Genomic DNA, 24,664 nt, shown 5'->3' with positions numbered 1-24,664 from the left:
CACAGAATCATGACTCTTGAGACGACGTTTGTACATTTGATACATTGGAATGTGCTTTCTACCATATCCCATGTCTCTTTTAAAACACACAATGTAGAGTGAAACTTGGGATCTGAGTGCTAGGTTAGCCATTTGAACCAGTGTTTCCCAATCTGGTCCACATTTTTGCTGCCTCCCAGCTCCCTGCCAGACAGTCCACATTTTTGCTGCCTCCTAGCTCCCTGCCTGACAGTCCACATTTTTGCTGCCTCCTAGCTCCTTGCCAGACAGTCCACATTTTTGCTGCCTCCTAGCTCCCTGCCTGACAGTCCACATTTTTGCTGCCTCCTAGCTCCTTGCCAGACAGTCCACATTTTTGCTCCCTCCCAGCTCCCTGCTAGACAGTCCACATTTTTGTTCACTAGGAGCTGGGAGGGAACAAAAACACGGATTGACTATGGGTCCGCAAGGACAGGATTGGGAAGCATTAGTCCAGAGCATGGCATTTGAACAGGTGACCATTGGATCACAGGCACAGAGGATTAATCTGCTGAGCTACACACCGCCCCCTGTATTAGTTAAGAGCGAAACCTCTCTCACACCCCGTGAGATTTAGTTAAATGCGTATCTTGTTCTTGCCTAGGCTCGATTAATCATGCTGTCCAAAAGCTGGCTGTCTTCCTGGTGATATGGACCAGAAGATGCTGGGGGGGGGGGGGTTCATATAAAAACCCATTCAGACTCAGATGAAATTAAGCTTCTCCATATATTCCTTGGAACGGTGGGTCTCCCTGACAAACTCCATCGTCGGTTTGGTACAGCATGACGACTTCTGGTGTCCAAATGCATGAAGCGGTGTCACGCCGACCAGAAAGTGGCGGAAGGCTGGATGTGTCACACGCATACGTCAGTGAAGGCCATCTCTCGGGGCCTTGGGATGGCTGATGGCTAATGAGGCGTCTGTCTCTCACGCTTGATGGCCGCCAAGATGCCGGGCCATGAGCCACACGGCATCCCAGCAAAGGCGGTAAGTAAAACACGGCAGGCTGGTACACGATAGGGTTAAGAGCTAGGACAGTATCGCAGGGGTGCTGCTTCTATGCCAGCCTGTGCCTCGCTGGACAAGCATCACGCTATGTAGCTATACAGCAATGCTGATGTCATTGTCCCCCCCCCCTCCCCCTCCTGGGCAGCACCTGCAGTCTCCGGGTTATTGAAGCCCGGGCTTTGAGATCAATAACTACCCCCCCCTCCCCCAACCACTCACTAATAACTCCAGTTCAAAGCATCACAGATGAGTGCCCTATTGGCAGAAAGATTACAAGGGAAGAGGGAAGGATTCAATCCAGCCGCTAAGAGAGTGTGAAGGTGGAAGATAGGCTGCAGTTTGGAAGACAGGACCTGCGTCCTTTTTAATTATCCCAGTCATCAATAATTGTCATCAAATTTTGAAACTTATCCCAATTGTGCCAGTTTGCAGACATGGACACACATAAAGAAGCATCCAGACATGGACTCACACCCACACACCCACAGTACTGTTGTACTGTACTTGTACTGTCACTCAGACTTGATGATTTTTTTAATACTGTATCCTTGTACTGGTTGCTGATCTAAGCCATTCTTCTGGTTGGCTGCTGGAAAACCCAGCAGGATGCTCCAAAAAAGGTTGCATTCAGTGCGAGCTGCGTGCTTTTGCCAGCTATAATCACTTTATTAAAGCCGTTAATCAAGCAGACAAGGGGAAGCAGTTTTGTTTAAAAATGAATTAAAGGGACTAAGTTTTCGTGCCGCCTGTTAAGACGTCACAGGGTAAATGCTGAACCGCAGACGCTGCAGGACAGAGATCACAGGATCACCTCCTCCGTGGTCCCATCCATGCAGTTACTCAGTGGTCACAAGCCAGGGCACAGGAATCTGGGCAGTGACACTGATCATTAATGACCTTACACGGAATAAACCCTCAGTGTGTCACACAGGCACCGAGTCAAGCGCATGGCGTGAATGAATCACACAGCCCCCCGCCCCCCGTTGTGTTACAGCGTTTAGTGTGTCAGAGTGGGAGAAACGAGGAAAGCACGTCTTTAACATGACAGCATCAGAGCCATACTGTTTGTTTAATGGGGCTGTGTGGCTCCGACGGTTCGGGCTCTCTGCCTGGAATCAGATGGCTGTTGGGTCAAATCCCTGGGTTGGCAGAGCTACTTCACATTTAGGCAGATTCTTAAAAAAATGTATGTACGCTACATGATTAAAAAAGTGTAACGGCGACCTCTGCAAGTAGTAATGCCATACAGCTTAAAGAAAAGCAAGTGTAAACATGCAACACCCTGACTTCACTGCTGCTGGACTTTTGGAGCCTGACCTGTCATACGTGTGTAATGGAAACAGACATGTGTTCAGTAAGCAGGCATGTTTAACACCATTTCATATGGACTGGCATCCCATCCTGGGTGTCCCCTGTAAAAACTGGGACAGGCATCTGACTCACTGCGACCCCAGAGTGGATAAGTGGGTGAAAATCATTATTTATATTATGTTCACAGGAGCCTAAATGATTTTACTGGAAGTCCATGATGCCGTTATTCATTTAACTGGCTAGTGAAATAAACGTTTTAAAGTATCATTTTATAGCATTTTTGTGTTCTGTGTCACCCAGCTCACACTTGTACAAACATCATTTCAAGAATCACGTGTCATAATTCCACTGATTTTCTTTTTCATCGATCCAGAGACATGCAGTAAGGTTAACTGGTGTTTCTAAAGTGCACTTACTATGTGCACTGTGATCAAGGCTGGACTCCCCCTGACTTTCCCCCGGCCACCTAACCAATATAGGGTTGTCCACCGGAGGGGGAATTTTGCCAGCCTGAATGCCCAGTATGCCCAGCAAAACATCACACAAAACTGCACAAAACATCGAAGCAGTTATTCACGGTAGTATGGGTTCTACACTAGCTGTGCACATTTGCCGCATTTTTTTTGGAGGAAATATAGTCCACATGCATGGGGTGAAAGAGCCACCAGGAGGCGCTATGAAATAAAGAACCAATGGCCCGGATTGGACTGTTGTACACTGTGGGTTTATAACTTCATGATTCAGTTTATAGGCTTGTGCTACAAGTATTGATTACGCCCGCTACCATTTATCTCTTTGAATATACTCAGCAGTTCAATTAAGCAAAGCTAAATTAATAAAGGAACAGTACAAGTTCACATAATTATCAAAAGGTCATCAGAGAAAGGATGTATAATACACTGCAGTATTTCAAGTGGTACGTCTGCCTAGCATATATACGCGTGTGTGACTTTAACTGGACTCCTGCACTTAGGGCCATGGGTGTGAAAGTATTTTACCGGATTTTATTGTTTATAAACATTCTGGGACTCATAGCTGGGGTCTTGCCTGTTATGACATCATGGTGTCAATAGCGCCTTACCTGAAGGGGGGGCTGGGGTTTCAGAGGAATCATTGAGGGGGCTCAAAGCCTGCTCTGCTAGCTTCTTCTTCACACTGTCCTCTGATGACTTAGGAGACTTCTTCTTGTTCTTGATGAGTATCTTCCCTATGAGCTCCTGTGGGCTGGGCAGTGGGGCTCCGGTCTCCAGCTGGGTAAGGCGGGTGGGGGGGGGTTACTGTTGGACGCATAACTTCAAAGACATCATCCTCTGTCGGTCAGCAGGATGCAGGTCTCCACTGTCACTGCCGCTAAAGGGACGCATTCTCCATGCATAACTTTCTAGGATATATTTTGGGTTAAAATGAACGAACCCTCAGGCCACATGACTCTTTGTAAGGTTCACTTAAAATCTGTCATTATCTGAAATACAATTTGCTATTCATAACACGCCATTTTTGGATAGCAAGTGGCCTATATTCCAGGTTACTAATTTAACTACATAATTGAAAATAAAAACATGACTTCACCGGGACAAATGGTTTGAGTTCATATCTTCAGAAAGTGACCAAATACACACCCTAACATTCTACCAGCATATGCCTACATCAAACATTTAAGGAATATCACATTATGATCTAAAGGAACAGAAGACACATGATATATCCACACATACATGCCAACATCTGTAGTTGTACCTCACCTCAAGTCCTACTCAGTCTTCTACTCTTAAATACTGCCTCTTGGATGGAATGAGGGCAGGTACTGCTCCATTACTGACAGCAGGTTCAGCCACTTCTGCAAACTTCAGGCTGACCGCATAAAGTGATGAAGGACGGCGAGACAAACTACCGAAAACCCCGGCTGTTACGCAATGGGGTCTCGGACGACATCTTTTGTCGAGAGACAATATGTGCTTTTGATTTGTAGCCATAGAAACCAGACAAGCAGATACAGGCTTGCCAAGACTGACCACTCAGATTAGGCCATGACAAATTTACATTTCATTTACCAAAAAAGGCAACCCTTTTTTTAAGATACGAGGTAGGTTAACACGGGCAGCGATGGCTTCCCCAAAGCTCTCCCTGCGAATGACCGATGGCCCAGGCTGCTTAAGCTCCAGGACACAGCATCACCTGAGGTTACTGGGTCATTTGAAGCTGCCACTAAACCCTGAGGACTATTCGTCCGTGCATGTAAAAGGCAGTTTGCATTCATGCACATGTCGGCACCGTGAAAATGCATACAGACCTGAGGTCACTGTCATGTTCATTTAATTTCACTTTAAGAAACACATTATTTACTTACAGGGTATTTCTCAAGCGGTTCTGTTAGCAAAGCATCGCCAAATATCGATCTGCAATATTCAGCCATTTTGGCCTGTTGTTTTGGCCTGTCATGAAAGAACAGACACAATTGAAAAGGTTAGTACAACCAGACACCCCCTAATAGCCGGAGTACGTGATGAGATACTGCTCTGATACAATGAGTGATGTTCGTTTTCCAGACAGTTGACGCATTGTAAGCAAACACATGCAGAGTGTGCAGTTATTAAATAACTGGCACAGTTACTCTATAACCACTGCATTAACGGCCCTTTTAAAAAGCTCTATTAGAAATCCATAAGCCAGTCCAGTTCAATTTCAACATGGGTGCAAACTTGGAAACAGAACCAGGAAGAGGGAAAATGGGCAGGGATACCTCCAGCACCACCGTCCCAAAGCCCACGGCATGCTGTGAAACATCAAAGATCAATGTCCACTCACGAGTCCACATGGTTCTCGAAGGACAGGATGACTGGGAAGGGGGACGTCTTGAATGCACACTCTGCGATCGCCTCTATGACTTCCTGTGTATGTGTGCGGGGGCGGGGGGGGGGGGTGGGGGGGGGGGCAGAAAACCAGTGATTTCTGACATCCACACCAAGTCAAAGCTTTCTCTAAAAACAAGACGAAGAACATGACATTTAACATGCAATACAGCACATATGGCAAAAAGGAAAAGAGGCAGAGAGCACAGAAACGAATGAAAGTGGCAGAGAAGCCCTGGGCGTGTACAAAACATCGTCCTTTTCACCCCCACTTTAAGGAGGCCCAATCCTAAAACTGGCTGCTGCATTTAAGAACTCAAAGCTGGTGATTTTCATGAAAGAATTACTGCTGCTGACTCCTCTTCTTTTATATTTTCACTATAATTTCTTTCATCGCCTCATTATGGTAAAAACATTGGTCCCGGCTCCTCTGTAACCCAGGACGCTTATCGGTGGCCGACACGCTCCCCCCCCATTCCCCCCACCCCCCCGGGTCTGTAATGGGCGCACATCAGGCATTAATTTGGGCGTCACACCTCCGTGTTCATTTCCATAATCGCTGACGGTAAACAAAACCCACAGCAGCTCCTTCCCGAGCTGCCCTCTGATCCGGATTAATCCATAACACTCTTAGCACAGGTGGTACTCAAAGCTACGGACTGTCTGCGGTGAAGTACGGGCTATCACCGATCCGCAAATACAGCCGTCTGCTGTACAACCCACCGTGTGGCACTATTTAATTCTGTTTATTTACTACGGGATTCTGTGCAATACTTTCATAAACATTCTCTGCCCTGACGCTGTTTATTGTTGTTTATTACTTATTATTACTGTATATTAATGTCAATTTTTTTTTGTGATGTCGAAATCTGTGCGTGGTGCTACTGTAAATGAGAAGCTTACTTCTGAATCAATAAACTGTCTGTCTGTCCATTTGTCTCTCTGAGGCTGAGCTCCTGTTCTAGAGAAGCTGAGTTGGGAATCTCCACCCGATTAATAATCTTCCGCACTGTATGGCGTCGACCAGGTGAGCTGGTTATAATAGCTGGACATCTTAAAATGCTGAGTCAGTGACCCCCCCCTCCTCACCTTGAAGAAGATCTCGGTGGTCATGGTGAAGCCGTGCGTGATGATGGGCTCCTCTTCAGGCATGCGGCCCTTCCAGCAGTCGAGCTCCACACATCGGCATCCCGTCAGCAGCACCTGCCTGTACATCTCCACCGAGGAACTGCCGGCCAGCTGGCCCGCTGCGGACACACCGCCGCCCTCACATTACCGCCGGCGTGACCTTCCAGCTTAAGACCATTCCTCACGTCGTATTGTGGAAACAGAGACGCGCGTCCATCAGCTCCAAAAATAGCCCCTTCAGACGGTCAGACCTGCTCCCCTTTGGCGGTTCCCAGCTCCACGCGAGACACGGCGCCCTTCGTAACATCTGGTCATTCTTCAACACGTATCGCTACAACTGCCAGCTACTCTGACTTCCAGGAAGGCCAGGGGTGTTTTCTTAAGACACTACACACAAGTATCTAACCTCGCGTATTAGTATGTTGGAAATTATATTCTGGAATATTCCAGTAATAGTTTCTGGAGAAGACATGGCAACCAGCCAAGATACCCAGGCCAGGTTTATAATGTTTCTTCCCATGAACATTAGTAAGTTCTTTATAATTCACTCTTCCTTCTGTGAAATCGACATTTTCAAGCCCTTATCAGCTAAAATATTGTAATTAAAATTAACACATAACGTGAAAAGATCCATTCTCTGCATGACTGAATCTAAATGGCACATTCTGTTATAACCAATACAGAAATTCAGTTTGAAGACCCATTCCATCTATCTTGCTCATGAGTATTCATGGGTATAGAGGCAATGAAGCCCTTTCTAGCCATCCAGGAGGATCAGACGGTGCAAAGTAACAGTAATTGGAAATTAAATAGTATGATACAATTGCAATTCATGGCATAACAAACTTGAGAGAATGAGGCTCACCTGACAGGTAGGTGTTGTGGGAGGAGTTGATGAAATAGTGGGAGAGGGGATGTGTCATGTCTTCGCTCTTGTCCAGCTTGTCGGGTGGGATCACGCTGTTCTCCTCCCCACTCAGGTACCTGGCAAAGCCCTCCACTGATATTTGTCCTGCAGAGGGGTGGGAAATGGAAATGTTCAAACTGGCCTGTGAAGATTTCTACAAAAGGTTCAAGCAACATTTCCAACACACAGGACTATAAATTTACAGAATGTCTAGATTAAATCGAGCAGGCATCTAATACATAAACCCGTAGTAAAACCGTGGGCACTGTTTTCCGTTTTGCTGAAGTTTCCATTCTCAGTCAATCAACAAAACAATAAATAATGAAAAAGACAATGGGTACTTTGCCTTCTTTTAATATAAACAGAAAGCAGGAAAAGACCACTTACTGAGACCTTGGAAAGAGCCCACAAAACACTCAGAACTGCACTGTATTCATTCATTTTAATCCCTGAGAGGCAGTTAACATTAAATCGACCAGGTCAGAGTATACACGAGCATGCAAAGAGCTCTGTAATAACAGACTGAAAAGAAGATGTATAGAGAAAATTATATTCAATCCTTTATGATTATAATTCAGATCTAATTAAAAAACCACAACTATCGCACAGAGAATGTAATGAACAACAAAGTTATCGTCAGTCTAGCAAAATAAAATGTCTTACTTCACTAGCAAATTATGCTGGTGTACCTATGTGCATGCAAAGCTGTATGGCTTTTTTATTTGAAAATGTAAACCTTCAAGGAAAAAAAGCAGATGTCTGACAATGATGCATGTCAGTCACATCCTGTGACTTCCCCTCGCGGGTGTCACGCATTCCTGCAGACGGGGGCCGGTGGCGGCACACTGACCTTTGCTGGCCATGCTCACGTTGGGCTCGTACTTCTCGATGAGCTGCTGTACCTGCTCGGCCTTCAGAGGCGGGTACAGGATCTCGTTAAGGCGTGGATCTCGCTGCTTGCTGTTTATGAAGTCGGTCAGCTGATCTACCGTCAGATAGGGCCGACTCTTAGCGCCACTGCGGACGGGAGACAGCTGTTAACCTGGTCGTCGTACGTATACATAGCTAATGCTTAGCTGCTATAGGCAACTTATGATCACAATCATGGTTATGGTTATGTGTTTACTGACTACAGATGGAACACAGTAGTGTGATGCCATCCCTGAGGTTACAGCATTCCCCATCCGAATGGTATATAAGCTAACATTCACCTTTGCACCATTCCCCAGTCTTGGAGCTTATATGCTGGATTTCCTGCTTAGCCAGATAACTTGTCGGATTTACCCCAGTTTAAATGGCCTTTATCTTTGTTCACTTACATTTAGCTCAGACTACCTTAAATCTAACAACTTATCCGGCAAAGCAAGAAGTCCTGCTTCATGATACAGGCAACTGTTCCCCTTCTTTATGGATTATCGTCATCATTATCATCAGTCCCCACTGCGGCTGTAGGTGACGTCGCTGCATTAATTTACTGAGAGCCTCGGAGCTGTTCCAAGCAAAAAATTCACTTAACTAACAGTTAACTTGGCTTCGCTCCTGAACAGGGGACACAAAAGGGCCGAGGAAGCATCAAATCTCTGCGGTAACTAATGATACAAACATGCTTCTTAAATAATAAATAAGGAGGAACGGTTTATGGAATGCAAGTCGAGGCAGAAATTATGATGAGAGGTCACCGGAGTATTCACACATTAATCGACTCAATAATTTATCGGATCCATTTTTTCTCCGTATTTATCATCCATACACATTGTTAACCAACTTCAATGTTATGCTGACATATATATTACTACACCCACTGTGAACCAGAATAAACCAACAGAAATAATTTTAACCAATAAATTACCCATTTAAATAAATGAATTAATGGCTGAGCCTCTTAAAAATGAAATCACTGATCTTACTATTCTGAGAAGATGGTGTCGATCTCTGGTCTCGGGCAGATGTTGCTTATGAAAACTCGAAAGATATCTGGTGTGAAATCGTCCTGGGGAATCGAATCATTCTGGAGAAGGCAGAGCAGACCAAAGTCATGGGAGAAAACCACCACGCAACAACAAAACCAAAACCAAAAAATTGCCTTTAATGCTCCACTTCAGTGTAAGATGGTGCAGGCGGAAGAGTGGCAGGGGTCTCACTTTGAGTGATTTCTGCATTGCCATGGAAATCGATCAACGGCTCTATGCCAACACAAGCCGCAGCTAATGAAGCACAGGTGGCCCGGAGAGGACATCGCAAGGCATGGGTATGACGAGCTGGGTGCTGATTGGCTGATGAGGAACTCAGCGTGTGTACAGCCATTGGACAACCAATGAGTTAAATCTCATATTTTTCGACGTTTGAACTGTCTTTGTTTTTGGCACATTAACATTCAACAGTACGTTTGAAAAGACGTCACACAGCTGTTTTTGTCCCTTTCTTGTGAAGATAAATAATTCAAACTCACTTAAATGAAAGTACACGGTTACAAACACAGCTGTGATCCGATATGATTGTATACACACTCGGACGCGGAGCAATGTCCGGGGAACGTCCACTAGCTGCAACCTTCAGAGTGAGCACATATACAAGCCCAATCGATGCGAGTATCAGAACTGCAGAGTCAGCCAAACGGACCTGCCCTCCAGCGCTGCAGCACGGCCTGCCGTACCTCGGGCAGTGCATGCGGAAGCCGACAGACGGAATCCAGTGACACTGGACTTATCCTCACCCTGCCTGAAGGAAGATTGCAGTTCTCCAGGGCCGTCTCCACGCGCTTTCTGTCAGCAGAAAACATCCGGAAGATACTGCGGGGAGAGGGCGAGTGGGAAAAGCCATCACCATACATAAGTAACGCTTTTTACCTTTCAAACTACCCTCATATAATGTACAGATTTTATGCTTCCATGTTGAATATTTGCATTTCTTAATTTTGAGAGGAGCCTGGACTTCAACAAACACCAGTCAAGTGACTGATGCTAAGCTGGGGCAGTTTGCCCTCTCCTGTGCTGTCAGAGAGCAGGGGAGGGAAAGGAGCTGGTGACCACAGGTCCATGAAGCAGCACTTTGGAGGTGAATTTCAATAAGTGACTCATGACTTACTTCTTGACAGGAATGCGGCCCTCAGGGTTCAGCTGCAGTTTGAGCCTCATGTACCTGTTAGAAACAGCAAGTGACGGACGCCTTTGACATTCACCATCGGAAGGCAGGATGCTTCAGACTCTTCTGTTACACAGGAAACTTTAATTTATCAGGCAAGCTGCATCCAAAGTTCACAGCCCTAACATGAGGTCCGTATGCACACGTGTCTGGGTGGGGTGCATTTCCAAAATCAGGCCCCATTTCCCTTTCCTTTCATTTCATATCTGGCCGCAGTGCTTCAACGGATATGGCAGGCAGGCTAAAAATAACCACCGCTGTTGCGAGATTGCAGCTAGCTACTAAATGAAATAATTCATAACATACAGGAGAGTGCCCCCCCCTGAACAGCTCCTCAGAGCAGAGTCTCAGCGCTGATGTTTAAGTAAGGCAGAGCAAAGACTGTTTTGCTGCTTTAATTTAATTTACTGACAGACAGCGCAGTTCATTTTCTACTCAGAAAGAGAGTGCAGGCAATAAATAGTTATGTTACGTTATGTAGTGTTTGTAAATGTTGTATTATAAGGTTCGGTTTGTTCGTTTGTGAAGGAGCCACCTTAGACCCAGACTGCCGCTTACCCAGTGAAGGACAGGGGAACAAGCGTTTTTATTTTTAAACGTTTTGCTTACATCCATTCCTCTGTTACGTTCAACGCCAGAAGGCTGTCATTCATCATGGAGAGAAGCTACCTGTCATTGCATTGTGTATATTCATGCAGGGATGGGTATGTCCGTGTGACAGGGAGAAGGGCCATTCTTAACGAGGGATGAGATGCTTCAGCAAGGCCGGAAGAACTGATCTGAATTTAAAAAACAGCTGCAGTGAATGCTTTGGTCTGCTAGTAGCAGACGGGCAGCATGAAAAGCTCAGAGGGGGCAGGCTTGTGTGCTCCGTCCCGTGGGGATATGCCCCCTGTACGGGCTATTTTGGGCAGGAGCTCAGACACATTAAAGAAAACATTCAGAGGCCAGTGGCATGTGACTGCAGTGGAGGGGCCGGTCCAGTATACTAGTGGGGAGCGGCTGCGGATCTGCGCAGCTCGTTCACCTCAGACGATTGTGACGAAACCTTCAGAGGAAGAATGTGATGTTTTAATATGAGGACATTCCAGTGAATTTGAGGGCCCTGTAACTGTGTACTCTGGTCTAAATACAGTGACCCATATGAGCCCCCGCTCAGGTTACCGCTGTTGTAGGAAGACAATGAAACCCAGAACCTGAGGGGTACAGTTTTGTTTGAGGGGAACTTGAGGACCTGATATGGTGCAAATCATTTGAGAAGAGAGGAAAATAAAGGCCTAATGTCCCCCAGACATCACAGGGCCCCAAAATAGCCCTTAAAGTTAACCTACACCCTGCAAATCCAGCCTGATTCAGCAGTGCTTAAACCCCTGGATAGATTCCATCTCAGCGGACAGACTGAATTACCGAAGAAGCTGTGAGCACATCTGCCCTTTTCCCTGTTGCTGGCCCGTGGTATGAAAAGATAAAAAAATAAAAGCACCCGTGGCTGTGAGTGCTGATGTGGGGAGTCGTGAAGCAGAAGCGTCACGGCCGCTTACACTTTCTCCAGGCACGACTCCCTGGGCATGTTCTGGGCCAGCAGGTTGGAAGCCAGATCAAACAGCTCATCTGCCCACTCCTGGATTAAAGGCACAGGGGACAGAAGAATGAGCCTGGTCCGCGGGGAGAGTCACAGACAATGGCGGCAAGGAGCATTTCAGTCTGGGAAGCATTTCAGTTTTATTCTGCTTGATGTGTCTGTCCAAAAGTACCCTTAAGTCTGACATGCACTTTACAAAACTACAGTCTTAACACCGAAAGAGGCAAAATCAAAAATACAGAGTCACCAACATAATGTAAAGACTACCATTAATAACATAAATATCAATTATCTTAAATATCCCAATACAACAATAAATGAGTAATTCTAATGTACAATAATATAAATTCACTGAGACCAGTGACTTCAATGTGATCCTTTTCCACTTTAATGTTATAGTGTCATAGTAATTAACACAGTAAACATGTTTAAACATAGCACAGACATACCAAGGAAATCAATCTGCAATCAATCATCACTCAAATTCAGCATCACGTTTGATTTCGGGTTACTCCCCACTGCAGTAAATGAAAACTCAAATCAAAGTAAAAAAAAAAAGAAAAAACATTAAAAGAAAAGCGTAAATAATGGTTGAACAGGCGTTACCTTGGCGACCTCCTCCTGGAAGGCCATGAAGTTCATGTAGGTGATGTTCACCATGTCTGGGCCGCTCACCACCGTCAGCATTTTGCTTTCTATCCGCCCGACTGAATTCCCCACATCCAGCAGCTCCCGCACCTTGGCATCCTAGACACAGAATCACAATGCGTCGGCTTTTTGCTAGACATCCATCCGTCCATCCATCCATCCATCCATCCATCCATCCATCCATCCATCCACTCACCACTTTTCCTGGTCAGCTTTAAGATCTGACTCATCAGATTGCAAATCCAAACCCTAAACAGTTACACAGCCTTCTGCCATTTCTTACATTTAAGAATAATCCTCTATCGATTGTCAGTTTAAAAGAGGACCTCCAAGACCAGCTGCCGCTGGGTTCTTGTGAGCCCTGGTCTTATTCAGCAGAGGTCGGTGACAACAGAACAGCACTATCAAACAAGCCTATTTATGAATGAAACTCCTGGTCTAGGATGCTGATTGGCTTAAACAAGTTGAGCAATGTGTGCAGTTAGTTGAAATGTTACGTCATAGCCTAAGTAAGACTGGAGACACACCTACCTAATGACCCACCGTGCAAATGAAAGAGTCTCTCATTCTGTAATACTGTCAGTTGTTTCCGGACCCCATTTCGATGGTTAATGGTGTGTGGAACCAGCCCAGAGGAGGGGCAGAAATGATGGCTATGAAGGGCATTTGTCATTAACCGTACTCTGAAAATTCATTTAAAATGACACACTTGTAACAATAGCCAGAAATGGCAGAAACTGGGTGTTATTAATATACTGGCCGTTTATTTTCTGACGAAGGGAAATACGTAGCAATGTATTCAAAGCAGACTGCAGCTACCGTTAGTAGTGATTTTACAAAGTAAAACATGACCTCTTGTGCCTTGTACTCTGCTTATAAAAGGAAATTCATTCTGCGTTACTGGGCTTTAAAGCTGTCAATTAAGGCAGTTTAAAGATACAGTAAAATAGGGAGTGAGACAATGTTAGTTAAAGACAGACAGACATTAAATATAAATTGCTGTTTATACCACAGTTAAACCCAGCAACTCATTAACGACACTCATTTTCTGTTGGAAATAAGTAATACTTCATTAAAACAAAAAAGACAGGAACTTGTTGTTTGAAGAACATACAATATTTATAAAGACATGACATAACTGCCATGACTTTTCATTTGGCAATTTTGTCCAGTCGTAACACAACTTCAATTGCGCTACATCTGACTTTTCCCTGACTAACTGCGCTGCTCCCTACTGTGTTTTGCACAGAATGGAAGACCCACAGAATACTACAAAGCCTGAGAGGTGAGAAGATGACGATTTCCAAGAGGCTCCTGTGTGAAATACCGATCTATGAAATCTCCGCAGGAATGCGTTGGGTCTGGGTGAACATTTCCTTCATAAAGAAAACTGTTTTCATCTAAAACTTCTAACCTTGTAGGATGTGTAAAACTGTTAAGCACAGAGAATAGAAATAGATTGTGATATTTATAAAGGACTTCGTGTTCCATATTTAAACTCCTTCTGTAATTGAACTCACAATTAGGCTAAACCAAAGCGCTGCTACCTTTCCGTAGTCATCTGATTGTTTCATCACTTGCCTTCTCTGTAAAACTCTGACTGTCAAAGGAAACATGGGCATTACTTAAGGCATCGGAACGAGTCATTTTAATCTTTTTTAACACACAGTGTCTTTCATAGCCCAACAAGATTCAATGAAATCTAAACTACACCCTTAACTACACCCTTGGCATTTAATTAAGCTGAACCAAAATACAACACAAAAACCCCTTTACTTCTGGATACTTTACTTTTTTGTATATTTAGCAGGCTTCTTTATCCAAAGTGACATGCATTTCTGGAGAAAGCAGAGTCAGACTGTCTCGGGAGCAACTGAGGGTTAAGAGTCTTGCTCTGGAGTAAAGACAGTAAGATCACTCTACTGACACTGGGATTTGAACCAGTGACATTCTGATTACAGGCACAGCAATACACCACCTCAAACTACACAAATACACCCATGGAAAAAATGAAGAGACCACAGGACAATTATTTGTTTGACTCATTTCTTAATTTCTGGGTGTGTGTCTGTGAATAATATATTTTTCTGCAAACTGCAGCCTGGTTCTTCTCTGCTTCACATTAACAAAGGGCTTCTTCCTTGTTTCATCGGACTTCAGTCCTGCTTCTAGGAGCCTGATACGAACTGTCCCATCAGTGCACTTCACACCAGCACTTAATGTTTCCCTTCCTTTTGAAGGTCACTTGATATCATCCTACGATTCATGAGAAACTGTCGGATGAGTTAACAATCATCTCTGGCATTAGATTGTCGCTTCTGCCTTTTACCTGGCTGGTTTCTGGTCGTTCCCAGTGTCTCCTGCTTCAGTTTCTTCTTGTGTACTGCTGTCTTAGAAACTTTGAACCTAGAAGCAACCAGCTGCTCAGCGTAGCCTCTGCCGGCAGAACTATGATTAAACCAGGATTTTTAAATGAAAATTTGTTTAAAAATATAGAGTTATCTCTTAATTTTTTCTGCGGCTTTATACCTGTGATTGTGGTAGTGGAGACACTCAGATTGGCTTCCAGTTATTGGTATTCTGTGTTCTCCACTGTACGTCACCAGAAAGTCCTTAAATGCCAATTGCTCTAGGGACTGGCTGATGATGCTTTTGCAATTATGCATCACTTTGGATAAAAGCATCTAAATAAAAATTGGATAAGATGCTGAAATCTGATATTGTGACATTTTAAAATGATTCTTTTCACCAGCCAGTGAAAGGAATAATGCAATCAAACTATTTAAGCTGCCACAAACATAATATAAATCATAATTTTCATCCATCCGTGAGTTGTGAATGTGGACTACCCGGTGTGGTACAAGCCAACAGAAGGGGTATTGGTTTGTACCAGACATTACAGCCCGTATCAATGAGTCCAGATCGTCCAACACTCTGTTGGCGGTTCATGGTTTTTCCCTCCACGGACTCTCCATCTACTCTCAGTAGATACTCACCATGACTGACTGTCAGCTCATCGCAAGCCCTGCCATTTCAGAGATGCCCTGAAGCAGTCACCTGACCATAATTATTTGGCTACATCAGTCACTCAGATCTTTATCTTTGCCCTTTTCTTCTACATTCAACACGTCAACTACCGAAAGTACCATCTAATATATCCCAGACTCTGACATGCACCATTTTTACCAGTTAGTCAACATTATTTGCGTCACATGGGTGTGGTCATGATGTTTTGATTCATCGGTGTATATGCACCAATACAAACAATATAGAAATTCTGTAATCAGATTTACGCAAAATCATTTTACAGCTTAAATGTTACACCCTAAACCCCTCCTAAAAACCTAACAAAATTAATAGATTATTTCTAGTACATTATTCAAATTTACACCAACAAAAAAAAAAGTTTGGCTTTTCAAAGACAACTAAGAGTCCACTGAAATATGCTTAATCTGATAAAGATGGCAATATTTTATCATGTTTCTGTGATTATTGCCCATCACATTGCTTAAAAAGCTAATGATATTCAAAATGACCTAGACAGGGAGTACAAACTAATCCTTATCAATCCTGTTTTCTGGCATCATGCAATCAATTAGCCTAAGTCATGCGTGTTTGCTTAGTAAAGCCAAGCCAGTATCGTCAGTCTGGCTCCAAACTTACCTCTGGCCATGTGCACAAATCTCTCCTGGATGGCCTGTTTTGTAGGTCTCTCTTAGCTAAAATCATTTCAACCAGATCCAAAGCATGCAAAGCCCTGTATTCAGAGGAATTTAATGTAGGCTGGCATGTGTCCAACTGGCCACTGGCAATAGCATAAAAGGCACTCAGGTCCTGCAGAAATCGATCAGTGATTTGGGGAGCTTTGCCTTACCTGTACCCAGCTCTAGACACATGAAAATTGCACTCTATGTTTGCTTCTTGATTCAGGTACTGGTAGACCATGGCAACAGCCCTAAAGAGCTTCAAGAAATACGGTCAGGTCTCACTTTCAGATATCTAGTGTATGCACCCCACATGGTGACTGACACCCCCAGGTTGTTCTTCTGACAGTTGCTGATTCCTCATACCTGTACCACTTAAGGGACTTGGGGACTTCCTCAGCTGAACCCAAACACAGACTAAAAAAGAAACACACTGGGATTCCTGCCTGCAATTTGGAAAGAGAAACTTGGTGTAATTGGCATTTTTGCTCCAGTTAAATGCTTGCAGGCAAGCCTTTCATTTCCCATATCATCGATCTGCAGTTTATAGCCGGTATTAAAATGACGGGCATCTGGTGAAGATAGCGTCTACGGTTAAAAGCTCCACTTAATACTCCGACCCATAACTAGGTAGCTAAATGTTACCGCATGTCTACCTCACAAATATGAAGTGCATCAACAACAGCGCTCCCACCATTCAAATTAAAGGCACGACAGACATGGATTTAAAACCATCGGGCTCTCGGACAGGATGACCAATGCTCACGTTTTGCAAACCTCAGAGCATTCGTAAAGACGGATGTTTCCGTGGGGCTGTCTATTAAGTGACCCATAAGCACTTATGTGGAAAAACGATTTCAGCCAATGACGCGTCTGCCCTGTGGTCACTCTTTTGGAGAAGCTCAAGCTTGCTACTCAACCCTCCACTGCAGGTATTTATTTTCCATGGGGGGTCAAATCCAAGCTTCACCGCAACAGCAAGCGTCATATTTGTATGATTATGTCCCATAAAAGCGATAGTAATAGATTTATTAGATTTTACTTTTCCTTTGTCTAACTTGCACACTTATTATTAATTCTACGAAAAAATGAGGCCAGACATCTCTTTATCACACATTTCAAATGAGGAAAAGATACATCACTGCAGACGACAGCCAGGACTGTTTTGGAGGTTCAACGAATTTGACATTGTCTCCTCCTTGATCGGCAGGCAACACCTCAAACTACAGTCATTTATCATTTGATGACAAGAAACGACCTTGAATGTGTTTAATGGGTGGGCCTGGATCTTCAAACTATCAAAGCTATCAAAAAGGACCCATTTGCAGTTCTAGAGTTTGTTAAAGTTGTTTGCATTGCATTTGTAAAAAAAAAACATTCAAGAGACGCTGAATGGTTAAATAGCAAGCTAAGTAAAACCTCTCTTATTTATGAAAGCATCAACTTTTTAAAACTTGAGTGAGATGAATTGTTTATGAGACAAGCTGCAGTCAGAGCCGGAGACAAACCCGTGTCGTCAGATTTGGACTCAAAAGTGATGCTGATTTGTGAACAGAGCTAGACTGTATTCTGAACAGACCTCTGTTTATTTTGGGGGTTCAGTTAATATTGCTTCATATTTTGCCACTGTGAGACTAAAACAAAGATCAGGACGTGGAGTTTCACAGCAGTCCTCTCTCATCACACATGGTAGCAGCTGTTCAAAGCCCAAGCTAATGTTAGGATAACAGATGAGAAAGCAGAGCAGATGGGACAATTCAGCCACCATGTGGAGATACAGTCAATCCTCCAGTCTATTGGGCCACAACACTGCTGTGAACCCACCAGCCACAACCAAGGAGCCTGGCCTGGAAATCCCCGTCAGTGACCAGAGCCTTCAACATACTGTACAGCCTGCTTGTTGTTTCCGGTTCCCCTGGTCTTTGGAGGTACTCAGAGGTTACAGCTCCAGACTGCAGGATGACAGCCAGTCAAGGCTTCATGTGCTGACAGAGCAGCTTCTGATCGTAAATGAATAAAATGATATTTTTATTAGATGCTCACGAGACAAATACAGGTACCTTGGATTGCTTATTCTCACAAATCCTGCAGGTAATTACTGTGTGGATTTCTCATGAACTGAATGTTACTGTAGACATTAGTTTTGAATTTTGCTGGATTACCCTTATTGGTTGTTTTGGACATACCTGCTCTCCCAGTGAGTTGGCCTGTTGTTTTGACTGTGTTGTTTTTCATCTGCCTGCCTGTGGTGATCATGTACATTTGCTCGTTGCCGGGAGAATCTCACCTGCTCATGGACATATAATCGGCCACCTGTCAGACTCGACAAATGGCCGCTGTCACGCAAAATCTCTTCTACCCGATCCGCACCGCCTGCCTGATTCATACCTTGCATTGCGTACACCGTATTCATATATTTTCTGGCATTGCCTGATCTGTTTACCTAAATATCTCATGTCTGAAATTTTAGTTTATATTTTCATCAGTTGAAATTGCTGCTATCCAGTAATATGGCATTTGGTATACTTTGGTTTACTCTTAACTGACATTTTAAATTTGGTGTATTTTGCATTTGTTGCAGCCATATATAAATCCCCCCAACCTAAACCCTACAGAGCTGCTTTGGAATAAGTTGCGTTGAAGAATAAGGTAGCCAACTTGTATCTATGAAAAATTCTTCAGGAATTCAGGAATCCCAGGAAGGTGGACTGAAGCTGAACTAGCAGAATGTGTAACTACGTGTTGAGCAGAATGTGTGGAAATATATGTATATGAATAGACATAATTGTTACCTAACTAAATTTACAAATGAATAACCATTTTAAAAACTGCCTCACCTGCCACTTTAAACACCGCAGTAACTAAACTATTAATTACTTAAAAGAAAACTCGAATCCAGACAGCAGAAATCAATGGCAGACTATTACAGACACAGTATGGCACAGTATGTGGGGGGTTTAACATTTTGAGAAAGGGCCCGTTATTCCGTATACGGTGATCCGTACCAGGTGGCCCAGGGTTTGTGCCGTTTACTCAGTGACGACACCATAAAAAAATTAAAGCTAACTGAAATCAATTACACACAGCAGACACTTATATGGAATATGAAAAGGTCATGCATCTCATTGGTCAGGTGTCGAACAGTACGGTTTCATGCTGTGGGGGGTCGACTGGAGCTGACAGGCTTAACGATCGCTCGTTAAGTTTTTGATTGCAGAGTTTAACACCTTATCAGTAAGATCCTCTGATTAAAAGGAACACAGCAGGTCTGGTTTTGATGAGTGAAATAATTTTGCTAAATATTACCCAAGAAAATGGCTCACTATAAGACATTTAATGACCTCCAATCAAAAAAATATTCCTCATTATGTTGGCAGCAATATCCATCCAGTGCCTATTCACTCTGGTAGATCTTTCTGGAACACTTGGACACCACTTAGAGCAGTGACTGATTATAAAAGCACTAAAGCTAGATGCTGCAAGCTTTCCACAGGTTCATCTCTCAGATCCCCGCTTACCCAGTGCTCAAAAGATCAAGATCTAAATTTAAATCGTAGATTACCAACTGAACCAACTTCCACCGGAGCACTGTGAAGTTCACACAGCATTTTCTAAAGTTCAAACTTCATGCACTGTCAAGCTTTGCCATTAGCAGCCATGTCTGAAGACCATTAATATTTGCATCACCTAAGTTAAAAAAAAAAAAAAAAAAAAAAAAACTGAAAAGGCCCATTATAGGACCGGGAGAAGAAACCCGGTCTCACTAGAAAACTCAACTGTCCCCTAAATCATCAGACACCTGTCAGCTGTGGCGCAGTACATCTTCCGTGAAGCATCGATTTCTCGATAGTATACCAAGCGCCGCTTTTCATTGTTTATGAAATGCATCTGAGGAAGGACTGAAGTTTATGTTGTCAGCTAGCTGAGTGATCTAAAATCACTTCAGATAGATTCTGATGTATTATGAACTACAGCTATTTTTCAGCTCACCATCAGCCTGTATTGCTACAGTACTTAATGGCCTTTTCACATCGAAATCAAATTTAAAAATCCATTTTGTATAACCAGTGGGACCTTTTCATGCCTGTTAACCCCCTGTCATCATACAAAGCTGCACTAAAATATCTGCATAACATTCTATACATTTTATACAGCTTAATGTTGTTCTTTTAACCTCAAGCTGCAGGCGGCCTTGACGTTTGGCTGTTTATTCGCAGGTGCTCCGGCTTTCCTTTAAACAGCTGCTGCAATTAAAATACCATGCTAATTGCTGTTAAAAAAAGCCATGCCACAACACTGTGCCTCTGCTTTAAATTTTAAAGGCTTTATAAGCATTACAGTCACCTTAGTGAACATAATCTCTTTCGAAAGGCAGCAGGCTGACATGAATTAGGGCCTGCCATACCGGAGACAGGTGACAGCCCACTGGTTGTGTATGTGCAGCACGGTTGTGCCCAATAAAACACATGTGCTTCTGTTTACTGAGGATTTTTTGGACGCCGTATCGAGTCTCTTCAGACGTAAAGCCGGGAGAACCTTAGCATCAAATGTGATTCCAGCTGCACACAGCCTGTGGTTCTCTCTGTGAAGTCAGAAGTTTCCTCACAGAAAGTATAACAGTGACTCTTTAGGTGTGTCATGATCCATGGCAGCAGATCCACACAATGCTCAACCTAAGCATGAAAATAAAATTCATAACGCTTTGTCACTTTCAGCAAAAAACCTTTTGCGTGTGAAGTCATTACCTCTGGCTGTAATGTTCACATCATAAATCCACTATACCTTGCCATGTGACCAGGTTTAGTTTTACTCGTGAGCATCCAAAACAAAGATGGAAGACAAAGAACCCATGCAACACTGCAGAAAACCAGACCGCCACAGCTAAACAGATTAGCGTCTATGTGCCAGCAGCATCGAAATGGAAGCAATCAGCAACAGTCACCCTTTTGCCGATTGTAGATTTCAGGCTAAACGGCAGTCATGCTCCTTTGCAAGAAAACGGCAGGGTAGAAAAAAATGCAACACAAACTCTGCAGCATGTCTGCTATCATGCTCAGAGTAGATGGAAATACTGGATTATTTTAATGCTCCACAGTGCAGAGGACCACCAAAGGCCAGGGTAGCAGAAATTAAACAACTTGATGTATCAAATAACAAAAGGGACGAGGGCACTTTAAGTAAAGCAAAAAACTAAAAACTAAAACCCGTGAAACAGACAGAGATAATAAAAAAAAACACATTAGCACACAAAGAGCTCATCTCCCTCTCCAGCGTCCCCTTCTCCTTCCAGTCGACCCACTAAATAACAATAACAACATATTTAAGCTAACAAGGGCCGGCTGGGTTTCATTAACCGGGTTGCCCGTAGGCCCAAGGCTGGTCGTAATTCGCCAACAGACCTCCAGCCCCGTCCCCCGTCCCCCCTCCCAGCAGCTCACAGCTTAAATGAACCTCACGATGGCTGCTTATGGAGCGTTACATTTATGGATCATTACATCACATTGACATGTATTTATTTAACAGATCCATTTGTCCAAAGCGACATGCAAGTAAAAAAGAGAGAACACCACAAACATGCAACCCTCAAGGCACCAACTCAGGCACAAGTGCCAATATGTGCTTCCAGTATGTGACCACTAACGAGTGCAAGTTAGCACAAGAGCAAGAACTTTACAAAGCTATACAGTTTTGGTGTATGGCTTAGTGTGGTCAGAGGTCTGTATCTGCACCTCAAGTCACAGGTTCACATTCTGTGGCCAGATGAGTATTTGTATCATGTTAGCCCCTGAACAAGGCCCTTAACCCAAACTGCACCATGCATGGCTACTGATCCAGCTCTCTGAGCCAAACCTGTGCTCACCTGCACATTGTTCTGGACAGAAGCATCTGGTAAAGAAATGCAACGTATACTAAATATTGTTGACAAATCTTTGATCGACAGCCCTGGAACAAGACTTAGGCCTAAGTTCGATTTTCATAAAGACGAATTCGAAGAATCCTGCGGTACTGCTGTTGAAATATTATAAAAGCTTGCCTTTGTGGTGATTAAACAAATCATAAATCAAGAGGAGTCGCACCACTTCATTTAAAACGGAGTAAAAGCGAAAGCTGCAGCGGAGGGACCTGAAGCCCAGGAGTTAAGTAATTGACTCCCAGCTCAGCGCTTTTCACGCCGTCGATCTGGGGCTCCGTGACACGCCGCATATCAGCATCCCAGGGAAGACAGCCAGCTGGCCCTGTACCTGGGGGTGGGGAGGCCTCCCACCTCAGCAACATCTCCGAAGCTAATCGATAGTGCTGTGACGCACCCGAGATTCGCTGGAGCCTTCAGATTTACGAGCTCCCGATCTATGCTAGGGCCGACTCTCATATTTGTTAGCAGGACTTTGATGGCAGAAAGACTTAATTAAGCTGCTTTCACACCCATTCCATAATGTTGTATCAAACCAATCCATTTTAATGCATCTTAAAGGGCTGAATTAATGACTGAAAGTGATCCCTCAGCAAATAGAAGGAGGGCCATTTCTCCAGACATGCAGCTGTGTTAACTGACCATTTTTACTGAAAATCAGGTTAAACACATCTTGTTACTGTTTGACCTTTTTGTCATTCACTGAAATCTACATACCATTGTTTAACTCATAACCTCTCCACCCCTTAAACACATAGTTCACATAGTAGGAAGGAATTCTGCCTATACTTATAATACTTGGATACTGTTTAGCAGGTAGGCGACTCACCTACGTCTCTAGTTTGCTAGGGTCTTGGAGCCAGCTGAAACTGCTACGGAATAAAAACCTAATATCTCAGGACAGCAAAGTGCTGTGTTTCCATTGTTTCTGCTTTATTAGTTACTGCTGATCTGTCAACCTGGTAGTGCTGGAAACGGCTGGGTCATATGGGAAAAGCCTGCCTTAAGTGAAACTTAATGATGGAGCGAGCCTTAGAAGGAGGCAGAGGGCTGTGGACAGGGCTACAGCTTAGCTGCTCAACACGTAGTTACACATTCTGCTAGTTCAGCTTCAGTCCACCTTCCTGGGATTCCTGAATGAGTAAAGGAAAGAATTTTTCATGGATACATACTACAAAGAACATTCTGCAAGTGCACATTTAAAAGAGGATATTACTCCACCTCCCTTATTTACTTCCTCTCAACTCAGATCTATCTGAAATTATATTCTAGCTGTTCTTCAGAAGTGAAACAAACGTCTTTCCAACAAAAGACCAGCAACACCTAGTTTTCTGGAGCATTTCTGATGTTGATCTTTTATTAACTGCTGTAGGTAATTTATGAGAATTGACAGGTTTCGACATTCAAAGACTACTTATTGGCAGACTTATAGGGAAAGATTATAGCAAAAATACACTGTGATATCTAATTTTTGCTATTATTATTTAACCATTATACTTGTATTCTAATATTATAGTTATCAGTTCTACGTCAACAATCTGAAAATGCAACTTAAAATGTCAATGGCCAAAACTGACAACATTATTATTTTGCTTAATTAAAAGAGTAAATTCAATCAAGGTAGAGGGCAGGGTTTCACACAGGGCAATGTAAAAGTACCCCTTTTGCCCCACCGTAAACCGCGAGCCCCACGCAGAGATGGCCCTGTTGTTTGAATTCTATTCCTGCGAGGCAGTGCAGAGTTTTCCTGGACCGGATCCAAAGCTTCAGTGCTGCATGTTGTGATCCCAGCTTGGCTTGGTTGACGCCCAATTCAGCGTCCTGCCAGCGGCAGCATGTAGAGCACAGCTGCTAACTGGTCAGATGCCAAGAGCCGGGGGCTTGACGAGAGCTGCCCCTGGGAGAGCCGACGACAACTGCGCCTGAGGCGAATTTTAATCGTTTATGGAGGACCGGCGAGTCAGTCTATGGTTCTCCCTCCTGCCACTTCTCAGATTGGCCCAACAGCAGCGAGAAACATGAAAGATCATTGAGTAGCCAGAGTTCAAGCCTGAACAGCGTCATTTTAAAAACGGAAGCAGACAAGGCTTGCTTTACAGGTCTGGTGCTACAAATAAGGCATCAGCAAGACCAGCTCTAAATGAAGAGATGGACGAAGGAAGTGTTTCTCCAGATGTCTGCCCATGCACACTGAAGACAGCAGAACAGTCAGACGGTCGAGTCAGTAAACAATTCAGTACCAGACTTCCCCCCCCCCCCCAAACAATACATGAACAGATGGAAAAATAATGAAGCATAATTGCATGTTGCACAAACGTAACAGGGGAAATACACAGAAAATCAGTAATTTCATAACCCGTGTTTACTGTACTTGGAATTAAACATATTTATTTTTCCAAAGCAAGAGAATGACTTATTTCCATGCTTTGTTTCCTGCTGTGTCAATCATGCAATTC

General features: G+C 43.8%; 1 protein-coding gene across 3 annotated transcripts in view; it reads right to left on the bottom strand.

The window, feature by feature from the left end:
• Positions 1 to 24,664, bottom strand: part of LOC125714578 (1-phosphatidylinositol 4,5-bisphosphate phosphodiesterase beta-1-like) — a 108,739-nt gene that overhangs the window by 39,886 nt on the left and 44,189 nt on the right. For all 3 annotated transcript variants that reach the window (XM_048985302.1, XM_048985304.1, XM_048985303.1), the window contains exons 4-14: positions 12,552 to 12,692; positions 11,905 to 11,984; positions 10,307 to 10,360; positions 9,936 to 10,011; positions 9,130 to 9,230; positions 8,073 to 8,239; positions 7,181 to 7,327; positions 6,277 to 6,434; positions 5,144 to 5,226; positions 4,686 to 4,770; positions 3,420 to 3,588 (exon numbers count right to left, since the gene is read on the bottom strand). In XM_048985302.1, the coding sequence (XP_048841259.1) occupies positions 3,420 to 3,588; positions 4,686 to 4,770; positions 5,144 to 5,226; positions 6,277 to 6,434; positions 7,181 to 7,327; positions 8,073 to 8,239; positions 9,130 to 9,230; positions 9,936 to 10,011; positions 10,307 to 10,360; positions 11,905 to 11,984; positions 12,552 to 12,692 (1,261 nt within the window). The remainder of the gene's footprint in view (positions 1 to 3,419; positions 3,589 to 4,685; positions 4,771 to 5,143; positions 5,227 to 6,276; positions 6,435 to 7,180; positions 7,328 to 8,072; positions 8,240 to 9,129; positions 9,231 to 9,935; positions 10,012 to 10,306; positions 10,361 to 11,904; positions 11,985 to 12,551; positions 12,693 to 24,664) is intronic.

This window comes from Brienomyrus brachyistius, chromosome 19, assembly GCF_023856365.1.
Source record: "Brienomyrus brachyistius isolate T26 chromosome 19, BBRACH_0.4, whole genome shotgun sequence".
Taxonomy (NCBI): domain Eukaryota; kingdom Metazoa; phylum Chordata; class Actinopteri; order Osteoglossiformes; family Mormyridae; genus Brienomyrus; species Brienomyrus brachyistius.
Note: the sequence above shows the minus strand (reverse complement) of the source record. Positions and strands in the feature narration are given on the sequence as shown.